The sequence below is a fragment of the Triturus cristatus genome, chromosome 3_2 (genome assembly GCF_964204655.1).
Source record: "Triturus cristatus chromosome 3_2, aTriCri1.1, whole genome shotgun sequence".
NCBI classification, from domain to species: Eukaryota; Metazoa; Chordata; class Amphibia; order Caudata; family Salamandridae; genus Triturus; species Triturus cristatus.
Window position 1 is genome coordinate 899,556,702 of NC_140584.1, and position 26,591 is coordinate 899,583,292.

The following is a 26,591-nucleotide window of genomic DNA, read 5'->3' on the forward strand; positions in this document are numbered from 1 at the left end:
GTCTTTGATACAACAGTATTATATGGTAGTTCCTTAAATCCCTGCTGAATCATTAGGGTATAGTTGATTACTGATTCATTTCATGGCCACTCATATGAAGCAGAATGTTCATTGGTGAGTTAAAGAGTCTTATAGCCAATGATGCCATTCCTGGTCTTTGTTGAGGCCAGACTCTACGGTACCATATCGGATTATGTAGGCACTTTCCTTCTGACGTAGACGTTGTTCCAAATTTCCACCTCTGTCATGTTGTTTAATTTTTTCTAGGCCACAGAAAGCGAAATTACGATTATGTTCATGGTACATATTGAAGTGTTCAACTAAGGGTTGTCTGTCATCTGTTTTGTAGATGTTTCGGTAGTGCACCTGTATTCGTAGTTTCAGTGGACGAATAGTGCTCCCTATATAGTGTTTGCCGCATGGACATGTGATGAGATAAATCACATTTTTGCTTTCACAATTGATAGTCTTTGATCTGGAAATTACGACCATTTATCTTCATGTTCTGTATTTTTGATTGGCCCAATTTGCATATCGAGCAGTTGGAACAAGTATGAAAGCCAATTGGTTTCTGTAAAAAAGATGCAATTTTTTGTTTGGGCTGAAAGTATGATGGACATAGCGAATCACGTAGATTTTTGCTTCTCTTGAAGCTCAGTTGAGGTTGGTCTTTTACTACAGATCTTACTGTTGGATTGAGTGTCAGTAGATTCCAGTGTTTTTTCAAAACTTTACGTATGTAGTAATGGCCATTGGTGAAAGGGGTAAGAAACCGTATAATAGATTCCTTCTCATTCTTTTTCCTATTTCGCAGAAGATTATTGCGGTCCAGGTGGGAAACTTGTAGTTGGGTATCTCTGAGGGAACACATATTATATCCACGTTGAGTCAGTCTTGATGTGATCTCTCTTGATTTGACTTCATAGCCTTGGTCTGAGCTGCAGTTTATTCTAGCCCTGCGAAACTCTCCTGATGGTATATTCCTGATGGTATGCTGGGGATGGCTACTGGACGCGTGTAGAATCGAATTTGCAGCAGTGGTCTTTCTGTGGATCTGTGTTTGTAAGGTGTTATCTTCAACGTAGATTTTCAAATCCAAGAACTCTATTTCTCTTTTGGATATGGTATATGTTACGTTGATTATCCCATTGATTGGGTGTCAGGGTTTTGATGAAATTGAGTAAACATTTCTCAGATCCTTGCCATATTAAGAGCATATCGTCTATGTATCTGCCCCACATTACTATGTTTTCAGAGAAGTTGGTTTTGTTGTCATTCCAGATCCAATGGCGTTCCACTTCTCCCATAAAAATACAGGCATATGGGGGAGCAAATTTGGCCCCCATCGCTGTACCTTGTGTCTGTAGGTAGTAGGTTCCATTGAAGAGGAAGTAGTTGTTGTATAAACAGAACTCCAGAAATTCCAAGATCATGTTGTTCCTTGCCGTGAAATGGACAGATCTCCCTTGTAAGCATTTTCTTACAGCTGCTATACCATCAGGGTGTCGAATAGACGTGTATAGACTAACAACATCAATAGTTGAGAGAAGGTAGTCTGATTGCCATGTGATGTTGTTAAGCTTCTGTAATACATCCTTGGTATCTCGGATGAAGGAGGGAAGACTCATGAACGGCTGAAGTTCCTCATCAATATATGCTCCTATCCTGGAGCATATAGAATCAATTCCAGCAATAATTGGTCTTCCTTTCGGAGGTGTACCCGGTTTGTGGACTTTTGGCAGGAGGTATAGAGTTGGAGCAACTGGAGTCTCGATGAATAGGAGTTGTTTTTCTGCTAGTGTGAGCAAGCCATTTTCATACCATTTGTTAAGTAAGGAAGCCAGTTTGTGTTGTATTTCTTTAATTGGATTTGTGGTAAGTTTGGTGTAGCAGGCAGAGTCCCCCAATTGGCGTTCAGCTTCTTGAAGGTAGTCAGTTGTGTCAAGGAGGACAACGTTACCTCCTTTGTCTGCTTCCTTGATAATTATCGAGGGGTAATTTTTAAGTTCCAGCAGTACTTGCCTTTCTTTCCGTGTCATGTTTTGTGGAAAGTATTTTGGTTTAGACAGATATTTTTGATGTTCAATTGCCAGATTTTTATTTACTGCAGAGAAGAAAGTGTCTATTGTGTTGCCAACTGGTAAAATTGGCGTAAATTGTGATTTGCTTTAGAGCGTTGTATTTTTGCAGTAGAAGATGTCTATATCCAGTTCCTCTGCCGTTGTTATTAGTGATTCCAGGCCATCCGTGGGAACATCCATGGACAAGTGTGTCAATAAATTGATGTCTTCCAGATCTTTAGCTGAAAGTTGACTTGTGATGGTGGGGTGACCTTCTTGTCTCGTTGTTTGGGTTCCATCTGAGAAAAAAGAATGTAATTTTAACCTCCGAGTAAATTTGTATAGGTCCACTTGAGTCTGTACCAAGTCCCAACTTGCTGTGGGACAAAAAGATAAACCCTTGTTTAATATTTGATGATGTGTTTTGGTCAGAGTCTTGTTTGATACTGGTTGCAGTATCGCAGTGATAGGTTTTTTCGCCTAGCATAGTGGCAGACTATATGTGCAATCCACACACTTTCTGCCCTGTAATGTACTAAAGAGGTTGTTCCCTTTGGATTGGCATGAATAAGCGTTGAAAAATGTACATAACTGCTTTAAAAGAAATGTCATCCTGATTGTAAGTTAATCCCTGTTCTGAACAAAATGTAATGTAACAGAACCGAATTGCTTATGTAATTAGACAGTTCATATGTAAAGGGTTCTGATAGCCACTGCGTCATGTTCGTGCTATAAATCTGCAAATAAAATACATATTTAGAATCCCCTATTTAAGAAATGAGCACACTCTTATCGAACTTTACAAGCCCTTTTGGCATCCCACATTTTATTGCTGGTTAAAATGTGGCAAGATAATTAACAATCTCTTGTTACTTGGTGCTTTTTATTTTTAATGAGCAACACCCAGAATTTCATTTTATTTATTTATTATTTATTTTTTACATTGTAAAGGTTCCACTTCTAATCACTTGGGACAGGAACACATTTTTTTCATTTTTAGTTAGTGCCTGCTAGACCACGTATGTGTGGTCTGTTGCAAGCCATATTATGGCTTACCAATAACAGAGGGAGTTGGAGCCCGCCTATTACTTCCTATTAGTCTGCTTTCCTTGTCACTTTTGTTTGCTTGTTTCTTATTCGTGACCCAGCTCCTCAATCTTTTAATTGTACCTCTCATAGCATATTGCCTCTTTCCTGTTGCTTTGATTGAGTGGCATCTCAGGTTCTATTGCTTGGTTTTCAAGCACTACTTTTTTGTTTTGTGTTGTGCACTCCATAAGACTGCAGATGTTTTCGAGTTGTCGCCCTCATGTACTTCTCTTCCCCTTTGTTGAACTTTGTCACCTGCCCCTCTCACTCGCATCGTCCCCTGTTTGCTGACCCATCTCTCCCTCCCTCGTCTCTGATGCTTACCCATCCCTCATTGTCTGTCACATTGGCGAGATCTATTCGCTTTGCCAATACTTGTTTTGTTTCCTTTTTGAGAAAAACCTACACCATGACTTCTCAAACAAAATATACAAATGTTTGTTTTCACATCATCTCTTTTGATGTTGCTGCCAAAAGGCTGTACCATAAAGTACATAGATAAAAAGTGATTTCCAGGGATTTAATTACCTGCTGTGCAGCGTGTCCTCGGTACATAATGGAAGTAGTCACTCAGTCAGAAGTAGTCCATGATGCCCACTTAGCAGAAAGATACATGCCTTAATGAAAAGAGTGGAATGGGAGAAACCACTACAACTCCAGGAGGCATCTGAGAGGCTGTGTGAGTCTGGTGGCAGAACAAACTGTTTCTATTTGCCCCCTCGTTTTAGTATAATTTGTGTATTTTTTAAATTCTATTTAATTAAGTTGTATGTCGCCAGGCACAAGAAAAAAGGCTGCATGCACCTCTGATATCCGGGCACATTCCTGCTCCAAGTGTCTGTCCCCAGGTCAGGACAAGTCCAGAGTACAATGTACTCAAAGGACCATATCTCGGCTCAAGCGCAAGAAGTCTTGACAGCAGTTTTCTTCCCATCTCTCTAGAGCGATATCGCGCATTCAGCATTGACTTCATGCCATGTTCTTGACTCTTGACTAATCCTATTCCCCAGCTGATATGCCCCAAGTTTTGCGAGCCATCTTCACCCCACAGCAGGCAATGAACTTCATGGAGGCAAGCTGCAGTGTTTTTTTTTTTTTTTTTTTTTTGTGTGTGTGATCATGGGTCCTCTTAGAGTGCCTTCAGGACTCATGAGTGTAATGGGCTTCTCCTGTCAACTGACCCTGTTAGTCCTTTGCCTGCCCCCCTGCGGGCACCTGGCTGTACCTCTACTACTTTGCTGTTTCAGCGCTGGCCACTCCTCCAGAGGTGCTGGTTCCGAATCTGGGTGCAATCTCTGATCCAGAGCAGAGTTGAACCAGATCTTATGAAGTGGCTTGTTACAAAATCACTAGGGCACAGATCATGCTTTAAGAGGATTCTCCAGCAGTTTGTTTGCTCTGATACCAATATTTTCAGCACCTTGATGTCTTGTTCAGTTTAGAATGCGAAGGAATTCAGGGCCTTCGGAATATTACACATGACTGAGCGGAGGCTAACAACTTGTTACCACCTCACTATAGTGCTGTAGGCCTCTGTTTATGCCTTCAGAGTGCTAATGGCCATCATGCCTTGACCAGAGAGGGAGCTGTTCTCCTCGTTGATGCCCTGCACACAGAAAAATACCTTCTTTGTGGTGGTGGTCAGTAGAGCTGCATAGGTGTTGAAACTGTGGTTGTCAGCTGTAGAAACTAAATCAATTATGCTTACAGAAATCTTGCAACCCTGATGGGGGTGTGGTTGAAACCATGTTCATCTCTGCTTGTAAGATGCCCTATCACTAGAGGCGATAGTCCTGCTCTTGGTGATGTGGCCTTTTTGATTCAGCACCCCACGCCACAAAGCCTCATAGTTCAGCCTTGAACAAGCTAAGTGAATCCAAATGCCTCCCCTATGCCCATGCCTAACGGAGAAGCGCCCTACCTTAAAAGTTTTGAAATACTTCACTCAGACTATCCAAGGAGGGGCGAGGCTTCTCATTTCTGCAGAAGGATAAGTTCAGTATATCACTGTAAACCAGGTCCACTCTGCTATGGATTCTGCACAGTGGATGGTGTCCCTGACATCGCAGGACCTGTCCTTTATTTCACCCATTCTGCAGTCCCACAGTCCTTTTCTCCACTTTGTGGGAAAAGATTATTTTGAGTTCCCCATCCTGCCCTTTGACCTCAATTCATACTCATGAGTATTTAAAGGTGATGGTGTTGGTCGTGGCCCATCTTGGCAGGTCAAGGTACATGAATTCTCATAAATTGACGTCTGGCTATCAAAGACAGTCTGGTCACAGTAAGTCACTGACTACCTGCGGACACCCATCTCGAAGGTCACCTGTCCATGCCTGAACCGCACCCCCCTGCCTTCAATGCTAGCAGAAATCTGCAGTGTTCGAGAGAGGAGCTTCTTTGCCTTAGCCGTATTAGTAAGTACCGCTATCTTGCCTACAATTACTATTTTGCTAGCAGTGCTAAGGCAACTTGGCCGAAGAAAGTATGTCCTCTTCAATTGTATTTAATGTTGGATCACTCCTAAAACGCCAATATGCATGTTTATTGTTATATATAATCTAGAACCTGACACAATTTCTTCTGACGGAAACCTGGTTTAAGAACTGCGCAGCCTTCGGTGTTGCTGACTAAAGTATATAAAAAGTGACGGATGGAATTCTTGAATCAGTCTAAGCCACTGGTTATTACTTGGGCTGCATCCCAATTCACCCTTATTTTGCACACCATGTCACCTCAGTTTGGACCCACCACACTGTGTCACTGGAACCAAAATATACCTAGATGATGAGCCCTAGCAAGGGTGACACTGGTCTTGGGTGGCTTGTTTAACGGTTCAGGGAAGACCTGTACTGGCAGTTCCATCTGGACTGTTTCCATTGGAGCAAGGTCGAGCCAGAATTGCATATGGCTGGGTCCAAACTGAGGTGGTGTAGTGTGCAAAATAACAATAGATTGGGATGCGACCCGAGTAATTATAAGTGACTGAGATTAATTCAAGCATTCCATCCATCCCTTTTTGTGTGCTTTACCGGATATTGCTGTGGCCATTTGAGAGGGATATTCTAATTCCCATCTTGATTACACTGACAACAAGCATTGGCATAGCCAATAGGTCTCGCTTTTGGGACCTTCTAAGTATTTAGTTATGCAGCACAATATCCTTGGTGCAACCACATCAACTGTTGCGTGGCTACACACTTATAAGGTCCCAAAGGCGAGACCTATTGGCTATGCCAATGCTTGGTGTGGTTGTGTGTGTGTGTGTGTGTGGTTGTGTGTGTGGTGTGTGTGGGTGTGTATGATTGATGTTGGGTGTGGTTGTGTGTGTGGTTGTGTGTGTGGTTGTGTGTGTGGTTGTGTGTGGCTGCGTGTGTGACAGTAATACTAAAAGCATCTCAAAATAAAGGAACACAAACATCGAGTTTGTGGAAAGAGAAAGCACGTTGTAAGTCAAACGGGCGCAGCAAAGCATTAACACAACAACAAAACAAACAAGATCACTTAGCGAAGACTTAGTGCTGATAATGGATACACACAGCCCATCATCTTAAGAGTTAGATTGCAGCCAATGTGCACTCAAACCTGCCCCCTCCTTGTGAGTTGCACCCCATATTTCCTGAGTTGTAACTGCTGCACCCACCATAGCGCTTTGAGATCTAAAGCGCTACATAGGTCTAATCGATTAACAAGTCGCCAACATGCTGTGCTTTTAAAGAGAATGTGCCAAAAGTTTCCAGCTTCCTCATCATGTCCTCATGAAAGCGCCAACGAAAGGACTCCCTGAATGGTGCAACGGACATGAAGCAGCCGCTGCGATCAGAAATAAACACTGGGAACGTTGTCCAGTTTCACAGTAACATTTCCTTAATGTTCTTTAAGTCACAAAACCGTAATACTAAAAGCATCTCAAAATAAAGGAACACAAACATTGAGTTTGTGGAAAGAGAAAGCACATTGTAAGTCAAACGGGCGCAGCAAAGCATTAACACAACATGTTCTTTGATGTTTGATGTTCTTTGAACGAGAACATCAAAGGGGCGCCGCGAAAGTGATCGCGGGCGCTTAATGAGCATGACGAGGTTTGCCAGCCTCTGCTCCTAAGCGCGCGCCCGCGCACATGCACTGTAGCTCTAGGCTGGCCATGGTAGCTTTTTTTGAGCCCTCACAAAAAGTCTCGCCAGACCAGCGCATGTGCTGGGTCAGGCAAGACCTAAAAATGGGGATGGTATTGTCTTCATTTTTTTCAGGAAACATTTATTTGCAATATTACCACCATAGACCTTCTCATTCTACCTTAGTCCTAACTAAACGATCTCGGACTCCTTAATTTACAGGGTACCAGGCTACTTTATGGCATTTTCGACTAAAGTAGTGGATGTACTGTCACCTTGGATTAATAAAGCGGCTAATTTTATGATTGTGAGGGATTTAATTTGTCATCTGGATGACGTATCCGATAACAGGGCACAACAAAGGAATTTGTCATGTCTCAAGCAAACAGTTACACAGTCTATGCATTCTGCAGGGCACATTTTAGACCGTGTTTTTTTAAACATAAGAACCTACACTGTGGAACCCCCATCCCTTCAATTTGGACAGATCTCTTTGCAATGCTTTTCACTATTTACTCCCTTGAGGTTAAAGTCAACATTAACAACTACCACTCTGAAACTAGATTGTGACACTTAATTAAAGCATCAGAACTTACCTCCTCACTAATTTCTAATGGATTACCTACACTCTTACTACTCCATCCCCTGTAAGAAAGAATCTCACTTCTTCTCACAACCGTAATGCCCCCATTGTTTAACCAGGAATTGCGATCCCTAAAATGACAATGCCGTCAGCTTGAAAGGGAATGGAGGAGAACCTTTGAGGATCATGATTAAAAGGCATATTATACAGCAAATAAAGAATGTCACAAAAATAGCATGGTATAAAGCAAGCTACTACGGAAATAAGATTGAAGCTGCTAAAACTCATCCAAGGAGATTCTTACAGAAGCCAAATCAATGACACACTCTTAAGCCCTGGATCATGGCATCCCTCACCAACATAGAAATATACAATAAGTTCTCTAACTTTTCTGTGACAAAAGTAGTTGCATACAGATTTCTAAAGTTGAGACTATCTTTTAAACTGAAGAGGAAACCGCTGCATCTTAAGTGCAGCTTCAACCTTTCTGATTTTATTCCCATTACGCTACAGGAAATGTAAGACCTGCTTTCAAGTTGTAAATTGGGGTAGTCAGATAATCCCTTTCCGCCCTCTAGACTCCAGTTAGGAAGTGCAGCAGTCACACCGTGGGTTTGCAAATGACCAAATTCTTCGATCAGGTTTGCTGACTATAGACCGGTTCATTAGTAACCGATCTAGCAAAAATCCTGAAAATATATCGACCACCAGTTATCGAACACCTTAAACAGAATCCTATATTGGCTGATTTGTACAACCCACATCACTGAGTCTACTCTTCTGTCAGTTTCTGAACACCTGCTGAACATCTTAAATTGCCAAATAATGATGGTACACTTGCCGTCATCCTTTTGGACTTATTGGCAGTCTTTGACACCATATTGCACCCAACATTGATGCAAAGGTTGAGAGAGTTTGAGATTAAGGGTTCTGACCTGGTGTGGTTAACCAACTACCTTACTACTAGTTATCAGGATATTCCTCTTCCACCTTATACTGCAAATCCGACTCAACAAAACTGGGAGGTGCCATAGGAGGTCATCATTGAGTCCGTCACTATTTAACATGTATATGATCCTCCTTTAATCGGTAACTGTTGATTTGAAGTCCTCTCTTACGTGGACGATACCCAGGTAATGGCTTCATTCTCCAATGAACTTGATGCTTTTCAGGATAAGTTTAAAGACTTCCTAATGAAGGTCTTTTTATGGATGAATAAAAACTATGTAAAAGTTAATGCAGATAAGACAGAAATAACAATTTAGTAGGCCACCAGAGATTCTACACCTGTTGACCCTTGCCAAAAATCATTATCTCCACCTATACCAACCGACGTTGTCAGAACTCTCAGGGTAAATTTGGTAACCAGCTATCCTTTAAACGGCAAATAAATGATGTCTTAGCGTCCTGCTTTGACATCATTAAAACTTTGAGAAAGGTTGTAGGGTTTCTGCCTTTGACAGTTAGTAAAACTGTAGTGCTTGCCCTGGTAACTTCCAGATTAGATTATTCTAACTTGATTTAAATGGGCCTCCCTGCCTATCTAATACGCTTATACAAATTGTGCAGGACTCTACAGAAAGATTCTTGCTTATGTTTTGTTAATTCCACCTCTTCCAAGCTTCAAGAACTCCATTGGCTGCAGAATGAAAAAATAAATATATTTAAGGTCCTATCACTTAGGCATACAGCGACAACTCAGGACCTGCTAGCTTACAGAAACTCCTCAAAATGTATTCACTTTGAGATCTACCAATGTACATTTTTTACACCCGCCTAGGTTTTGTCTGTCATTTAAAAAGGGGTAATTTAGATAATGTGTTGGGAGCTAAACTTTGAAACGAACTCCCATTGCCATGGAGGGCTATGTCCAATCATTAAAGATTTTTGAAGGATCTTAAGACCTGGTTCAAATCTGTCTCAACTATTGAGCTTCCTTTGATTGCCCTGTTCCTGGTTTTGAAGTCCTAGTTCCTAGAAGCTATTTTTGAGCATTAGTTTGCGCTTAATAACTTATTTTTACATTGCAACACGTGTCTGTCTTCCCTGGGGACATCCATCAACTAGACAAAAACCCACTTTTGGCCAATGCAGAGGATTCCCGTTCTATTAGACATTCCGCACATGGTAGCATTCAAAGTTTTCCACCACTACAGTGAGTCCCAGATATTCAGGATATCCAGCTCGGGCTGTTCTGATGCTTCCTTGTTTTTCTGGCTGTGTGTATCCAGCTGGAGCCTCATGCCTGTTGGCACATGAGGGCCCTGCAGTGGAACCTCTGCCTTCAACGGGCTCAGCACTGGGGTGCCTCTCTGACAATCTAGAGTTTCGAACGAGGGTGGCCTAGGACCTTCAGTGTGGATGAAGGATACCATCTAAACTTGAGGCAGCAGGCTGCTCTCATTGCCTCATCTAGAGCTCAAGGTGGTAACAGATGCGCCACATCTGGGCCTGCAGGCCATCTTGATGATGGGACGATTAGATACTTCTGGTCTGCGATGGATCAGATGCACCACATCAGTCTTGTGGAGCTGCATGCCATCCGACTCGCTCTGAACATCTTTCTGCCTCCTATCAAGGGCAACCATATGTTACTGCCATGTTTTACTGCTGCAAACTCGGAAGTGTGGGGTAGTGGGTGTTGTGTTGTGCAAAGGAGGTGCTGAGATCGTGGTGCTGGCTGGTCCATTAGGGGCCTGTCAGTCAGTCTTCTGGCAGATCCCTAAATGCTAGTGTGAATGAGCTCAGCAGATATCATGTAGCCGACCACTAGTCTCGCCTGCATCCAGATATTATCTAAGGCTTATTCACCCAGTGGAGCTTGCCTTGAATAGATATGTTCGAGGCATATGAGCTGCAGATTGTACACTTAGCATAGATCGCCATCTGGTGTTGGGCCCGGATGTTTGCAGTTTGTTTTTCTTCTTGGACAGTCTTTGGAAGTCACGAGTTTGGTGACTCCTCCTTCGGTCCGTACTGCGCATGGGCTTCGGCTCCATCCTCAGATTGTTTTTTTCCGCCATCGGGCTCGGATGTGATACTTCGTGCTCCGGCTTCGAACTTCTACGGTTCCAGCCTCGACGGAAAATCCTCGTTTCTTCGAGTTTCTTCATCATCATCTTCATCTCTCGAAGCGGCACTTTCTCCATCCCGTACATCGGCACCGGCCTTCGGGCCCTCCTCGACTCCGGTCCCGGCCGATGGAAAGGACTCCGTTCAAAAAGTGCCCAAAATGGGGGTCTAAATTTCCCCACACCGACCTCCATCAGGTGTGTAACCTTTGCCTCTCTCCAGAACACGAGGCTAGAGACTGCCCCGCCTGCAAGTCTTTTCGATCGAAGAAGACCATCCGAGATCGAAGAGCTCGACGCACCATGGCGCACTCATCCTCTGCAGCTCCACCGGACATCTTCGGAGACGACGCCGAAGCTTTGGGGCAAACACACACCGATCAGGAGGAAGACATCGTCAGCGCTTCCGAGGCCGACGACTCCGACGTGGAGGACGTTACACCGGCGCAGCGGGCCGTGAGTACTATACCCCCTCCCACCTCCGCGCCGAAAACCAAAGAGACTCAGGTTACTCCCTCGCCTGCCGGCCTGGGCAAAACCAAAACCAAAGCTTCTATCACCCCACCTACGGGCCCGGTGTCGAAGCCTCCAAAGTCTCACGGCAGCTCGGGATCGAGCCAGCCGACGCCCGGTGCCGAAAAACAGCATCCGGCACCGAAGAAAGCAATATCCAGCTCGACTCCGAAGCCACCGGTGCCGAAGCCTGGACACTCGGTGCCGACCAAACACAAACACAAATCTGTCGGCACCGACGCCCCGGCGCCGAAACCTCATTCGACGCCGAAACACCCGGAGACCTCAAAAAAGCATGGCGCACACAAACCATCGAAACCCTCGGTTCCGAAATCACCGGTGCCGACAGACGATCCGGCACCATTGGCTCTGTTTACACCAGACCCTCTACAAAAGACTCTCTCCAAAGATCCAAAGACTGGGCTTTTGACTTTAATTACCAAGAAAAGACGCCTTGATACTCCGGCTCCTCCTCCTCCACCCAAAAGGAAGGACTCTGCTACTTCTCCCCTCAGAGTGCCCTCCCCACTACCGCCTCCCCTACCTCCTCCACCACCTCCACCCCCTCCCCCTCCCAGGTCTCCGCCACCTCCACCTCACTACGATCCGGCCCCATCCCCAGATCCGGATGACGGGGACCCGGACAATTACCCGGCGGACGCCCCAATGGATCCCACTCCACCAGGGACCCCAGACCCATGGGAGGATTACAATAACCCTGATATACCAGATATACCTCAGGACGACCTATACCCATCCAGGCCGTCTCCTCCAGAGGACTCCTTAGGGTTTCATCATTTAGTGCAGAGAGCAGCACACTACCATGGGGTGAACATGCACAGTGAACCAGTGGAAGAAGACTTCCTACTGGATACATTTGACATACAAGACAAATCCACTTCTATTTTACCCATGCTTAAGGGTGTCACCAAGCACGCTACAGAGGTGTTCAAAGACCCTGTCAGGGCCAGAGTACTGAACCCTAGAATAGAAAAGAAGTACAAAGCGGCACCCACAGACCCTGCATACATTAAGGGCCCTGCTCCCCTAGATTCCCTAGTTGTCTCCACAGCTAGAAAGCGGGCTAACTCCCAATCCTCAGGAGAAGCCCCACCGCCAGACAAGGAATCTAAACTTCTGGACGCGTCTGGTAAACGCACCGCCTCCCAAGCTGCAAACATGTGGCGCATTGCAAACACACAAGCACTGCTTGCGCGATATGACAGAGCACACTATGACGAACTAGAGGCTCTTATGCAGCACCTTCCAGAAAAACACAAGCGCAAGGCTCATGACCTGATACAGGAGGGTAAACTAATTACAAACACCTCCATTAAGTGTGCCCTCGATGCAGCCAACACTGCTTCTAGAGCCATAAATACAAGTGTCCTGCTTCGTCTCCATGCCTGGCTCAGGATCTCAGGGTTCAAGCCTGAAGTCCAGGCGTCCATACTCAATCACCCCTTTGACCAGCAAACTCTCTTTGGGCCAAAGGTAGACGAAGCGTTGGAAAAGATGAAAAAGGACACAGACACAGCAAAGTCTATGGGGGCACTCCAAACACAAGCCTCTAAACGTTCCTTTCGACGCTCGTCCTTTCGTGGCACAGGCAGAGGCTCCTCCACCGATAACGCCTCTACCTCCTACAAGTCCCCTCCTCAAAATACCTTTTCAAAGGGCAATCGAAGGGGCGGTTACAGAGGCAACAACAATAAGGGCACGGGCAAAACCAACAACACCCGTTCTGCCACCCCACCCGCACAATGACTCCCCTCCGCTCCCCCCAGACCATCCCACTCCGGTCGGGGGCAGACTACAAGACTTTATCCAATCATGGGAGTCCATAACATCGGACAAATGGGTGACCCAAATCATTCGGTCAGGGTACTGTCTCGAACTAACATCTACCCCACCCAATATCCCACCAAGGCACCGTCCAATGTCTCAAGAACATTCCACACTGCTCAAACAAGAGGTACTCTCACTCCTCCAAAAACACGCTATAGAGCAGGTCCCCGTCAATCAACAAAATCTAGGGGTCTACTCCCTATATTTCTTAATACCAAAGAAAGACGGGACCCTCAGACCCATTCTCGACCTCCGGCCTCTAAATGCCTACATACATTCAGACCATTTTCACATGGTCACCCTACAGCAAGTCCTCCCACTCCTCTGCCAGGGAGACTTTCTCACAACCTTGGATCTGAAAGACGCATACTTTCACATTCCAATACACCCCTCTCACAGGAAATACCTCAGGTTCGTGGTGGACGGGCAACATTACCAATTCACGGTTCTCCCCTTCGGGGTCACCACCGCACCACGGGTATTTACCAAATGCCTAGCAGTAGTAGCAGCACACCTCAGACGTCAACATATTCACGTCTTCCCTTATCTAGACGACTGGCTGATAAAAGCCGCGTCCTACGACCAATGTGTGCAACATACGAACAGCACCATCCAACTGCTCCACCAGCTAGGCTTCACGGTGAACTACCAAAAGTCCCACCTCATACCATCTCACACAAAGCAATATCTCGGGGCCACTATAGACACCTCCAAGGGTATTGCCTATCCAAACTCAGCCAGAATCACAAGCATTCAAGCCTTACGCAAAACATTCCTTCCTCAACACTCTCTTCCAGCAAGAGTGTTTATGAAGCTCATAGGAATGATGGCGTCTTGCATCTTCATAGTGCCCCATGCAAGACTCCACATGCGTCCACTTCAAGAGTGCCTAGCACAACAGTGGAACCAGGCCCAGGGTCAGCTGACGGATCTGGTGTTGGTGGACGGCCGCACACATCACTCTCTGCAGTGGTGGAACACCACAAACCTTTCCAAAGGGCGGCCGTTCCTGGACCCGGTTCCTCAGGTGATTCTAACAGCGGACGCATCGCTCTCCGGCTGGGGAGCGCACCTCCTACACCTCACCATGCAAGGTCTATGGACGCCACAGCAAAAATCGCTCCACATCAACCATCTGGAGCTCTTGGCGATCTTTCTAGCCCTAAAATCTTTTCAAAAACAGATTTCGGGCAAAGCAGTCCTCATTCGCACAGACAACATGACTGCGATGTATTATATACAAAAACAGGGGGGGACACACTCTCCCCAGCTCTCCCGCTTAGCCCAGAGCATATGGAGATGGGCAATTCCCCAAAACATCTTTCTCCTGGCACAGCACGTTCCAGGCGTACAAAACACCATGGCAGATCTGCTCAGCAGACAAACGCAACAACTACACGAATGGGAACTGCATCCACAAGTTCTTCACCCATTCTTCCAACAGTGGGGGCATCCTCAGATAGACCTCTTCGCCACCCACGAAAACAAAAAATGCCCAAGCTTCGCCGCCAGATACCCACACCCATTGTCCAAGGGCAATGCGATATGGATGAACTGGTCAGGCAGATTTGCATACGCCTTTCCACCTCTCCCACTAATTCCATTAGTGGTCAGGAAGCTACAACAGCACTCCCTCACACTCATTCTGGTAGCTCCCACGTGGGCCAGGCAGCCGTGGTACACCACGCTACTACAACTATCAGTGGTACCACATCAAAAACTGCACCTATCCCCATGCCTCCTAACCCAGAACCATGGAGAAATCAGGCACCCGGACCCAGCTCAGCTCAACCTGGCGATCTGGCTCCTGAAATCTTAGAATTCGGATACCTTAACCTTCCCCCTGATTGCATGAACATCATCATGGAAGCCAGACGTCCTACCACTAGAGCATGCTATGCCGCAAAGTGGAAAAGATTTGTAATTTACTGCCGTAATAATACAATCAACCCTCTAGATGCATCCATACAGCACATCATATGCTATCTGCTCCATCTTCACAGGTGTAACCTGGCATATTCATCCATACGCCTACACCTAGCAGCGATCGCTGCTTATCTACAAAACAGACAGCATTTATCACTCTTCAGAGTGCCCGCTATTAAAGCCTTCATGGAAGGCCTTAAACGAGTAATTCCTCCCAGGGCGCCACCTTCCCCTGTATGGAATCTAAATTTAGTTCTTACACGACTAATGGGTCCGCCCTTCGAACCAATGCACAAATGTGAGCTACAGTTTCTCACCTGGAAAACAGCTTTCCTTGTAGCTATCACTTCCCTTAGAAGGGTTGGTGAAATACAAGCGTTCACCATACAGGAACCCTACATACAAATGCATCACAGCAAGGTCATACTTCGCACAAATCCGAAGTTTCTGCCCAAAGTCATTTCCCCCTTCCACCTCAATCAATCAGTGGAATTACCTGTCTTCTTTTCGCAACCCCAATCTGTTGCGGAAAGGGCCTTACACACACTTGATGTGAAAAGGGCGTTGCTATACTACATACAAAGAACGCAACCCTTCAGGAAGACTAAACAATTGTTCGTTTCCTTCTCTCCACCACATAAAGGCAACCCCATTTCGAAATCAGGGATAGCTAGGTGGATTGTAAAATGCATACAAATTTGCTATCAGAAGGCAAAGAGAACATTATCTGTTCCTCCTAAAGCCCACTCTACAAGAAAGTTAGGGGCTTCTATGGCTTTTCTAGGGAATATACCCTTAGATGACATCTGCAAGGCAGCCACATGGTCTACACCGCACACCTTCACAAAACACTACTGTGTAGATGTGCATTCCAAGCAGCAAGCTAGGGTGGGCCAGGCTGTACTAAAGACACTTTTTCAAACAGCTGCAACGGATACCGGTGGTCGCCGCTAAGGTAGGGTACTGCTATATAATCTATGCTAAGTGTACAATCTGCAGCTCATATGCCTCGAACGGAATATGCTACTTACCAGTATGCATCTGTTCTTGGCATGTAGAGCTGCAGAGTTGTACCCGCCTCCCCGGCTACCTGTATCCGTTCCAGTACATCTTATTTAGATACAACACATGGGTTTCTCACTGTTATTACTACGCTCCATCATTTCCCTGTTGGCGAAAAACAATCTGAGGATGGAGCCGAAGCCCATGCGCAGTACGGACCGAAGGAGGAGTCACCAAACTCGTGACTTCCAAAGACTGTCCAAGAAGAAAAACAAACTGCAAACATCCGGGCCCAACACCAGATGGCGATCTATGCTAAGTGTACAACTCTGCAGCTCTACATGCCAAGAACAGATGCATACTGGTAAGTAGCATATTCCTTTCACTACTCGCAAGAATGCTTATTGTCAAGCCTTTTTGACTCTAGAGATTTTTCCTCTGGGTTGCCTGGGAGATGCGTTTTGCCTTCATTGGGACTCTGGTCTACTTTACAGCTTCCAGTGTTTGCTTCTGGGTCCCTGAGGTCTGAAGGAGGTCATAGCACCAGACTGGGCTCCCTGAGTCTGGTACTCTGACCTTCCGACTCGGAGCATCTTGGGGAGTGTGCCAATCAAGGTGCAGATCCGTGAAGAGCTACCTCTTAGCCACTTTTTGACAATTTTTTTTTAACATTTTGTCAAAGTTTTTGGAGGTTTTTTCCTCCGGGTCTGGCAGGAATGCTATCAAAGAAGGCAGGCTCCAAGCCCTATGGTGACTGTCACCGCTCGATGTACGTGAGGGACCCGCACCTTGTATGCCTCTGGTGCCTTGAGCGTTGCCATGACCCAAAGCCGGCTCCAGTTGCTGTGCCATGCACCCAACAACATTAATGGAGCAATCCCTCGAGCACCTGATGGCTCCGTTTGCGACACCACGACGATCCAGATCCTGGTCGAGAGGAAGGTTCCTTGAACAGTCAAAGTGTCCGAGATCCAAGTCGCACTCCAGGTCATCAAGCCATTCAGGTGAGTCCCACCACAAGAAGACGTTATGAAAGCTGCTGTTATATTTTGGGGGATTTCAGTTGTTATGTGGATGACACATCCGATAACTTGGCACAACAATTTCTTAAGGTTCTGTAATGTCTCAATCAAACAGTTTCACAATCTCTGCATTCTCCAAGGCACATTTTGGACCTCATTTTTTCCAAACATGAGAACTACCTGGTGGATTCCCCTTCCCTTTAATTTGGACAGATCTCTTTGCAGTGCATTTTACTAGTTCCTCTGTTGATGTTAAAGTCCACAACAACAGCTACCTCTTTGAACCTAAATCCTGGCATTTAATCAAAGCATCAGATCGTACCTCATCACTAATTTCTACGAGGTTACCTCCACTCTTAATACTCTTAGCCCCTCTAAGAAAAAAGCCCACTTCTTCTCGCAACCGGAATTCCCCCATTGTTGAACCAGGAAATAAGACCCCTAAAAAGACAATGCCGTCAACTTTAAAGGAAATGGAGTAGAACCTTTAGGGCCCATGATAAAAAGCCATATTGTACAGCAAATAAGGAAAAACTCCAAAACAGCATGATCTACAGCGAGATATTACAGTAGGAAGATTGAGGTTGCAAAAACTCATCCAGAGATTTTCGCCGAAGCCATATTAATAACGCACCCTAAAGCTCTGGATCATTGGCATCCCCTATTCACAAGAAATATAGAATAAGTTAGCTACGTTTTTTTGTGACAAAAGTAGTTGCATTCAGATTTCCTTATTTCTAAAGCTAAATATATCCCTTAAGGTGAAGAGGAAACCACTGCATCCTTAGGTGCGGCCTACAACTTTACTGATTTTACTCCCATTATGCTACAGGAAATGTCAGACTTGATTTCAGGTTGTACATTGGATTGGCTAATAATCCTTCTCCTTTTTAGGTCTCGCTGTGGAGACCTGATGTATCTTATCTGAGTGGCTTGTAGCACGCCCCTCGCATGCCATTTGTTCTTGTGTGTGCGTTTTTTGCTCGAGCCTGAGCCAGCGCGCATTCGCTGCTCTGGCAATCTGCTGTAGTAGAGTATGGAAGAGAAGCCCCGCCCAGTCTCTGACCATATTTGTCATTGGCTTCTGTGTTTGTCTTTAGTAAATGTTACTTCTGATTCAGTTATCCGTTTGTTTGTCCCTCTTTAGTACCATCCTCTCTTCATTTGTAACCTCCAATGGCTACTGGCCCCTTTACTTCGGTTGTTACACTGAAGGTGTTATTTAGTCTTGTATTTTCTTCAGTGTGATTTTCTTCTATGAGTTACTCTTACTGCAGGCACAACATGCTTTTCAAGCATCTGAGACAATGTATTTTTTTTTAACATGGCTCCTGCTTCAGTGGCCGCCACGCACGTACCTGGCACGGCGCTTTTTTTCACCATTGCCGCTCGACTTAAAAATGCTCAAATGTAAATAGTATGGCACAGATTTTACAAGCACTGCGCTTTAATTTTATTTGCAGCTTCAAAGCGCTGCGCTTTAATTTTATTTGCGGGCGCTGTGCTTTTTTTTTATAGTAGCATGGCTTGTACTTAACCTGACCAAGTGTATTGCATTCTGTTTATAGTAATTACCTTCTGTGAATGTCTTGTACTTGTATATGATCTCTGTGGCTGTGGGGGGATATAGGTGCACTTTCTGACACCATTTGTGTTAATTGGTCTTTTGTCATTCAAATGGATGATTTCTTGTGCAGATTTGTCCGTCAGTGCAGTGCGAGTATTTGAGAACAGGGACAAGGTTGATTCTGTTGGTGTTCCCACCATTTACACTACATTGCACTGCACGCTCCTCTGGCACTGATGGGAAACGCCTGCGTCTCCTCTTTCATTGAGAACTCTGGATTGAAAGTTGTGCCAAGTAAAAGCCTTTTGAACAGTCTGGTCACGTTGTAGAAGTTGTGCCTCTCTCTGTTGTCCCTCTCCAAAACCCATAAAATGCTGTGTGAATGTGGCCTATTTTCAATGCTCCATCGTGGCTAAAACTGGTAGACCATTAGAAACGGAATTTAAAAAAACAACTAAAGAAGCTTTCACTTTTATTCATATAAGAGTACAGACCTGTGGAGCAGGTGCTCAAACACACTGAGCTGTGATAGCTTGTCGAGCAGAAGCGCAGTCTTTAAAATGTCCCTTAAATTACAATTTCTCGAAAGCCAGCTTGTGCCCAGACTAGGTCCTGCCTGCTAAAGTCTGTTTGTACTGTTGCATTTGTATTTCTGACAACACCCACTCTAGGCAAAGCTTTCATTTATCCAAAGAATTACAAATATTCTGAAAAATACCAGTTTTGCCTCACCCCCTAAAACGTTGTTTTGTTGTTCATTGTCAGTGTTTATTTCCACGCGTCAGTTATGGACCCCCACAATGCGTTGCTTCATAGGGGTCTGGCCCCACTATATGGCTTATGTGGTCTAGGATGAAGATAGTTGTGACCTGCTTCCTAGGGTTAGAAAAAGGCATGGCCCCCACCATGTCCTACGTCTTTGTTCCAGGCTCCACGGTGCTCAGTGCCATCTTATTTGGACATAGCCATGCTCTGCTGCATTAGGGTTGGATATGGGAGTGCCCACCATGCCTTGCTTCATCCAGGTCAGGAATGGCAGGGTCCCACATTTTCTTGCCACATCATGACCGATATTGGATTCTTGGTCATACCCATGCACTGTGAGCACTATAGGTTCTCCCTAAATTGATTTGGAGAACGTGTCAGATGCTGGATGCCCATCTGAGGACTGCAAGTCTGTCATCCAGAACATCTTAATGTCTGCTTCCTGTGGTGCGGCCTAGTTCACAGTGGGCATGTGTGTATTGCTTCTTGCTTTTCGGTCCCCTGGGCCTGGTTCTCCCACGTCTGCACAAGACTGGATTTCTGCCTCCTTGGCTATCATATGGTGTGGTCAATATAGACCGCCCTCCCCCCTTGAAGCCTGCTTCGGTGGTGGTGTTCTCCTAGTTCAGTTGCTAATTGTGTTGCCCATCTATCTGGAATTCTGAGGTACTGTAACGTTCTAAGTTAATCAAAGGTTACCCTGTAGTCAAAAAGTAGGTACGTGACGACCATCTCTGGAAACTGGAGATTTGGATAACATCAGGGTATGATATTAGGCCACAGGTCTGCACGGTTTATGGACCATGCATTGCTAGCTGGAGGCCTATGCACACACTTTAGGGGTCTATCGGCATTGGCATTGCCCACACTGGCAGCTTGTGGGCCCTCTCTGGTTTTCAGACCTGTGCCATCAGAGTTAGGCTCCAGCTAGCTCCAAGCCAGGACGAACGGGACTTGGTAGGAAGGAGGTCAGACTGACTTTTAAGTGAAGCATTTGTGTCAGGGTACTCCTAGAACTATCACGAGGGACCTACCTCAGCCCCTCCAGGGTGCTACTGTGGACGCAAAACTCCCACAAAGTGCGAGTGCTGTGAAAATATATCGAAGCATCAGCAAATTTCACCGGCACACATTTAACCTGTTCCAGTGGAGCAGTGGGGAAGGCCTAAGATTCAACAACTGATGGATCCCTCCATGTTTTGGACATGCTTTGCATATGTTATACCTGAACACCCGGGGAACACATGGAGAATGAAGGACTGTAATTATGCTTGGTCTCCCTGTGGCAGGTAAATCAAAGTGTGTACTGCACAAGAATAAAAAAAACAAAGCTGGCGAGTAGCTGATGTTAACCAAAGTACAGAGATAATTAAGCAACGAAAGTACCACTTGTGTTTGTTTCCCATTTTTAAGGTGTCAAAAGCGGAGTGTGTAATGTTATTGATGCAGCAATTTGCGTGTGAAGTTCATTAATCTAGGCTGGTTTCAGCCTTTCTTCATTCCAAAAGGAGAGCAACACCTAGTATAGCATCACCCATGGAGCTCCATAAACCTGCCCTGTATTGATATTTCAATAGTACAGCTACTCTACTGTAAAGAAACCTGTCCTGGTAGCCTGGTGTTTACCCCTTGGTCAGGCAATGAGTATATTACAAATGCTTGTTAAAATTCCTTGCCTTTCTGTGGCTATTTGCTCACGTTTGTCCCTCCTTCCCGTGGGCGCTGCTTGTTGCTGCCACCTGGCCCAGTTACTTTTATGATTGTTCGTTTGTTTATTTCTCTTTGGTTCCTTGCGCTCCTTTTTAGGTCTAGCCTGAGCCAGCACGCATACGCTGCTGTGACGATCTGCTGTAGTGGAGTAGGGAATAGAAGCCCCGTCCTCTCTCCGCCCATATTTGCCATTGGCTTGTGACCTTGTCGGGCCTAAATGCCGGCTTCTGATTCGTAAATAGGCTTGTTAGTTCCTCCTTAGTACTGCCTCCTCTTCATTTGTCACCTCCCATGGTGACTGGCCCCTTCACTTCGGTTGTTACACTGTACGTGTTATTTTGACTGAGCACTATTTTCTTTATCCGGTTTCTCTTAATGCAGGCACGATGTGCTTTGGTGCCTTCTTTACAATCCCGCCCTCCCATTCCGTTGTCCATGTGTTCTTCATCCCACTTCCCCCGCCCTGCCGCCTGTTGTCTTGCCTTCTTGACCCCCCTCCCTCCCGTTGTCCGTATTCCCCAGTTCCTCATGTTACTGCCCTCTTCCTGCTATTGTTTGCCTCCCCTCCCCCCCCTTCTCCCCCATCCGCACCAATTCACTCATAGATTTTAATATTATCGGGTGATACATGCCTGGGATCAAAGATCTGAAGCCACCACAGGTTTGGGTCAGATGTCTGTCCCCTCCTCCACTCATAGCTGCTGCCAACGGGCTAAGTTTCTTGCTGTTTATTAACTCGCTCATAAATCAGTTTTCTGGGAGATGAACAGAACTTTAGAGCTGAGGTAGACTAACCTTTGCAGCCATCTCCGTGTTCTGCATACACTTCATGATAGACAAATCAATGCAGCCAGATCTCAACAGTCCAAATTTTTATTGGTTTTCATAGGCTGTTGTTCAATACTCTTACAGTTGCACCACACAGAATGTTATAGTGCTGTTGACTTTAAACGAGGAACTTCTCTTTTTTTCTAAGTGTTAAAAAGCCTTTTTTGTTGCAGCTCTTTCTCTTTACTCCGCTCCCCCGAAGTTATTTTAAGCTGTAAATTTGTATTTATTATAAATTAATGATGGTGATGTTGTGTTTTAAGCTGATTTCTATGTATGTTTATTTAATTGTTTTGACTGCCAACGTGTTGCACTTTATCCTCTTCAGAGAGTTTCAGACACTGTAAGCAGGCCGAATTTCTGAAATTAAATTTCATAGACACAGCACCACCAGCTCAGCATCACTTAGCACCAATACAGCACCATTATAGCACCACATCATCAACACAGCACCATCTCCGCATCAGTGCAACACTATCGTAGCACCTCCCCAGCATCTCTACAGCACCAGTCAGCGTCACTCATCAGTACAGCAGCACCATCGCAGCACCACATGAGCTTCACTCAGCAGCACCTGAGCACCACCACAAACACAGCACCACCTCGGCTTCACTCGGTCCCAGCGCAGCACCACTCCAGCACAGTACCACCTCTGTATCACTCAGCATCACCGCAACACCAATGTATTAGTGCAGGACTACCTCAGCACCATGTCCGCATCAGCGCAGCACCACGGCAGCGCCGCCTGAGCGTCACTCAGCAGCACCTGAGCACTACCGCGACCATCAGCACACCACCTCAAAATTATTCAGCACCAGTGCAGCACCACCTCAGCACTAGCACAATACCAGTGCAGCACCACCTGACTACTAACACAGCACAATCTCAACATTAGTGCAGCACCACTATCTCAGCACCAGCATCTCCTCAGCATCACTCAACACCACCAGAGCACCACCTTAGCATCCCTCTGCACCATCACAGCATTACCAAAGCATCCCTCAGCACCACCTCATTATCATTGAACAGCACCTCAGCACCACCTCCGCACAAGCACACCACCACCTTAGCACTACTTCAGTTTAACTCTGCATGATCTGAGCACCAGTGCAGCACCACCTCAGCACGAGTGCTGCACCACCTCACTACCACTGCAGCCCTACCTCTGCATTAGTGCAGCACCGCCACCTCTGCATCCGCGTAGCACCAGCACAGCATCACTCAGCACCTCTACAGCATCACTCAGCACCACATCAGAACCAGCGCAGAATCTCCTCAGCATCACTCAACATCACCACAGCACCACCTCTGTGTTAGCACAGCACCACCTCCGCATCAATGCACCAGCAAAGCACCAACTCAGCATCAGCGCAGCCCAATCACAGCATCAGCGCAGCTCCACTTCAGCATTAGCGCAGCACTAGCACAGCACCGACTCTGCATCACTGAGCACAACCTCCGCACAAGCACACCACCACCTCTGCACCATGTCATTATAACTCAACATCACCTGAGCATCAGCACAGCATTACCTAAGCACCCGGATAGACAAACTGGAAGACATTGTATATGTTCACTTTTTTTAAAGGGTCGTTCATTTGTACGTAATGTTTACTTGGTTATATATATATATAAGGTAACTTTTCAACATGCTGCACAGCAGCCACACTGCTCTACAGCATAGCTTAAATACATTGGCAAACCCAATAGCACTGGCAAAACACTTATCTCCCAAAGACTAGACCTAGTGGCTATGCCAATGCTTGCTTTACACTCCAGTTAGGCAGAGCAGCAGTCACATTGTTGCTTTACGAATTACTGATTTGTTCAGTCAGGTCTACTATTATCCCGATTTCCTGAAAGCAGTCTCCAGTAACAATGTTTCTGAATGGAAACTATGTAAAACTTAATGCAGACAAGACCGAAATAATGATTTTTCACAAGGATCAACAGGTTTGGAACAATCTCTGGTGGCCTTCTAAATTCTTAGTAGTAACATTCTGTTTACATTCTCATGATGAAAGACTGATTTTGGAACCATATTTAGACAGTTCATCAACTTGTGCATCTTATAAAATTGGAAGTTTTTACCTGTAAATAAACCGGTTCCATCAGATTTATCACAATTCTGTGATGGTGCCTTATGGCTCTAAATTCGTAAAGGCACCATATTTGGTTTTCACCTTTAGAGAATGATGTGCAAATGGTAATACAGTGTGTATGCATTAATTATTCAGGTTTGCAGTACAACTCCATGCTAGCGGAAAGTGCCCAAGTACATCCATAATGTTCAGGTTTTTGGCAGAGCTTCCTGGATGCATTGTTTGAGGTGTGTTTGAGGAGTCTACTGGTACAATATTTGGTTGTCATCTGCCCGGACATTTTCCACTGCAACAGAGGAACCTCTTTCAAAAACAGTGGCTTTTCTATTATATTACATTGCAGCGCGGGCACAGTTTGGCAATGTTTGTGGTAGCATTTAGTTTATTTCTCATTAAAGCTCCACTAATGCTTGACTTGATATCTCAGTTCAATGTAAGCATTCATCAAGGAGTAGCTGCAATCATGTAGGGGTGTGAACTAGCCAAAGAAATGCAGATGTGCAAAGCTGCAGTGAATGGTGGGGTCGGGGTGGGCAGATTTAAGGAAAGGAACAACGAAGCTAAAACAGCCAAAAGAGGTAGACTATTTCTGACATGAGAGGACGGAGGCATTGGTGTGAAAGCCAGATCTAGGGAGCTTGTTGAGTAGGAGGTCATTGCAGCAGTGCACTGATTGAGAACAAACAAGCTTGTAATGAAGAGGAAGGGAAACCCAACATGGATGTAATGAGGTTGTGTGAGATGAGTTTGCATGAAGCAAGTGAGTTAGCGCTGCACAAAAGCAGTGATTGAAGGAGACAGAAGATGGGGGTGCAGGGAAACAGAGGACATGTCTGGAGCAGTGCAGGAATGAGCCGGCAGATCTTCATGTCCTTTGGGAAAGTACACATCTATCCTTTTTCATGCTCTTGGAACAGTGAAAAGGGCATTGCTTGTAAAAAGCCCAGCCATCTTTTCAACTCGGTATGTCTGTGGTATACTGGACCCTTTAAGGTGGTCACTCTGCACCTCCACGTTTGCTTTTGTTCTTCTTAAAAAACAAAACAAAAAGTCACTCTGGAGACTGTCTAGAAGCTTCTACCATTTTGTGAGCTGTGTGGTTTTTTTGTTTGACATTTTTGAACTGCTATTTAGTCGGGCCATTAAAATGTTAAGATCTAGCTACAGACTCTATTATCTCTGTAGACTTGGCTAAACTAGCCCCGAAAACCCAGGTAAAAAATTGTTGGCAGAGAATAAATTGTGTGAGTCCTCTGCTCAGACGGGCAGTTAAGAAGGACTGCAGCTCTGTTTGGTAGATATCTATATTTAGTTTTTACCCCATTTTTTTTTCTAGAAATCCTGAGTGTCGCTATCTGGTCAGTGCTTCGAAAGACTGCAGCCTGCGGATTTGGGATGCCTTCTCAGGGCAATGCGATAAGATTCTTACAAGCCACACGCAGTGTGTAACTGGTGTGAAATGGGGGGGTGACGGCCTCATATACTCCTCATCCCAGGACCGGACGATCAAGGTTTGGCGAGCCCAAGATGTAAGTATATAGATATTGAAAATAACTTGAATTTGGGCAGGGCGATTTTTGGTGAACGTGGTAGTAACACACAGCAGCATCCTAAAGAAAATAAGTAGGAAGATAATTTATCTGATGCCATGAGAATGGTCCAACATTTTACCATGATTTCCCCTCAAGTCTGTTGTCTTTCATTTTTAAGCTGAGTTTGAGATTAGAATTATAATCAAGGAAAAGTTTACAATTAAAGACAACCTTCGGTACCACTTCCCCGTTTACGAAAGAGAGCAGCTTATCATTGGTGTTCTTGGAAAGAAGAGTGTGAAAATATTCTGAGTAGACTGTCCACCTCCCTGCTAATTAAGTGATGCTTGCTTTGCATGTCCATAGATGTGTCTAGATGTTTTTGTTTTAGAACATATTGAAATATGCTAAAATGTTGGTTGGATTATAATCCTGCACCTAAATCTGGCAATCTTCTGAGTGGTTTGTTCATGATGGGCTCAAAACTTCAACGTCCTGAATGAATATGAGCTATTTGTCCAGTTAAACATCTCTCTTGTTTTCTCCTCGAGCTCTTTTTTTTGCTTTCTTACTATTGTTTGTGAATTTATGGAGCTTTTAAACCTGCAGGTATCTAAGCACTGTCGTCTACATGCCCTGTACCAATCATGTTTTCTTCTTTACACTTTTTATTGTTTTTGGTTCTCGTTTGCTCTTTTTCTGTTTTTCCATATCTTGTTCTTTTTAGATCATGGTCTTTTCTCCACTTTTTCTTTCTCTCTCCCCTCACCTCTCTTATCTCCCTCTCCCCTCACCTCTCCCCTCACCTCTCTCCTCTCCCCTCCTCCCTCCTCCCTCCTCCCTCCTCCCTCCTCCCTC

General features: G+C 45.3%; 1 protein-coding gene across 1 annotated transcript in view; it reads left to right on the top strand.

Moving 5' to 3' along the window:
* Positions 1–26,591, top strand: part of NLE1 (notchless homolog 1) — a 203,986-nt gene that overhangs the window by 57,882 nt on the left and 119,513 nt on the right. The window contains exon 7 of the mRNA XM_085647121.1: positions 25,538–25,730. Coding sequence (XP_085503247.1) covers positions 25,538–25,730 — 193 coding nt within the window. The remainder of the gene's footprint in view (positions 1–25,537; positions 25,731–26,591) is intronic.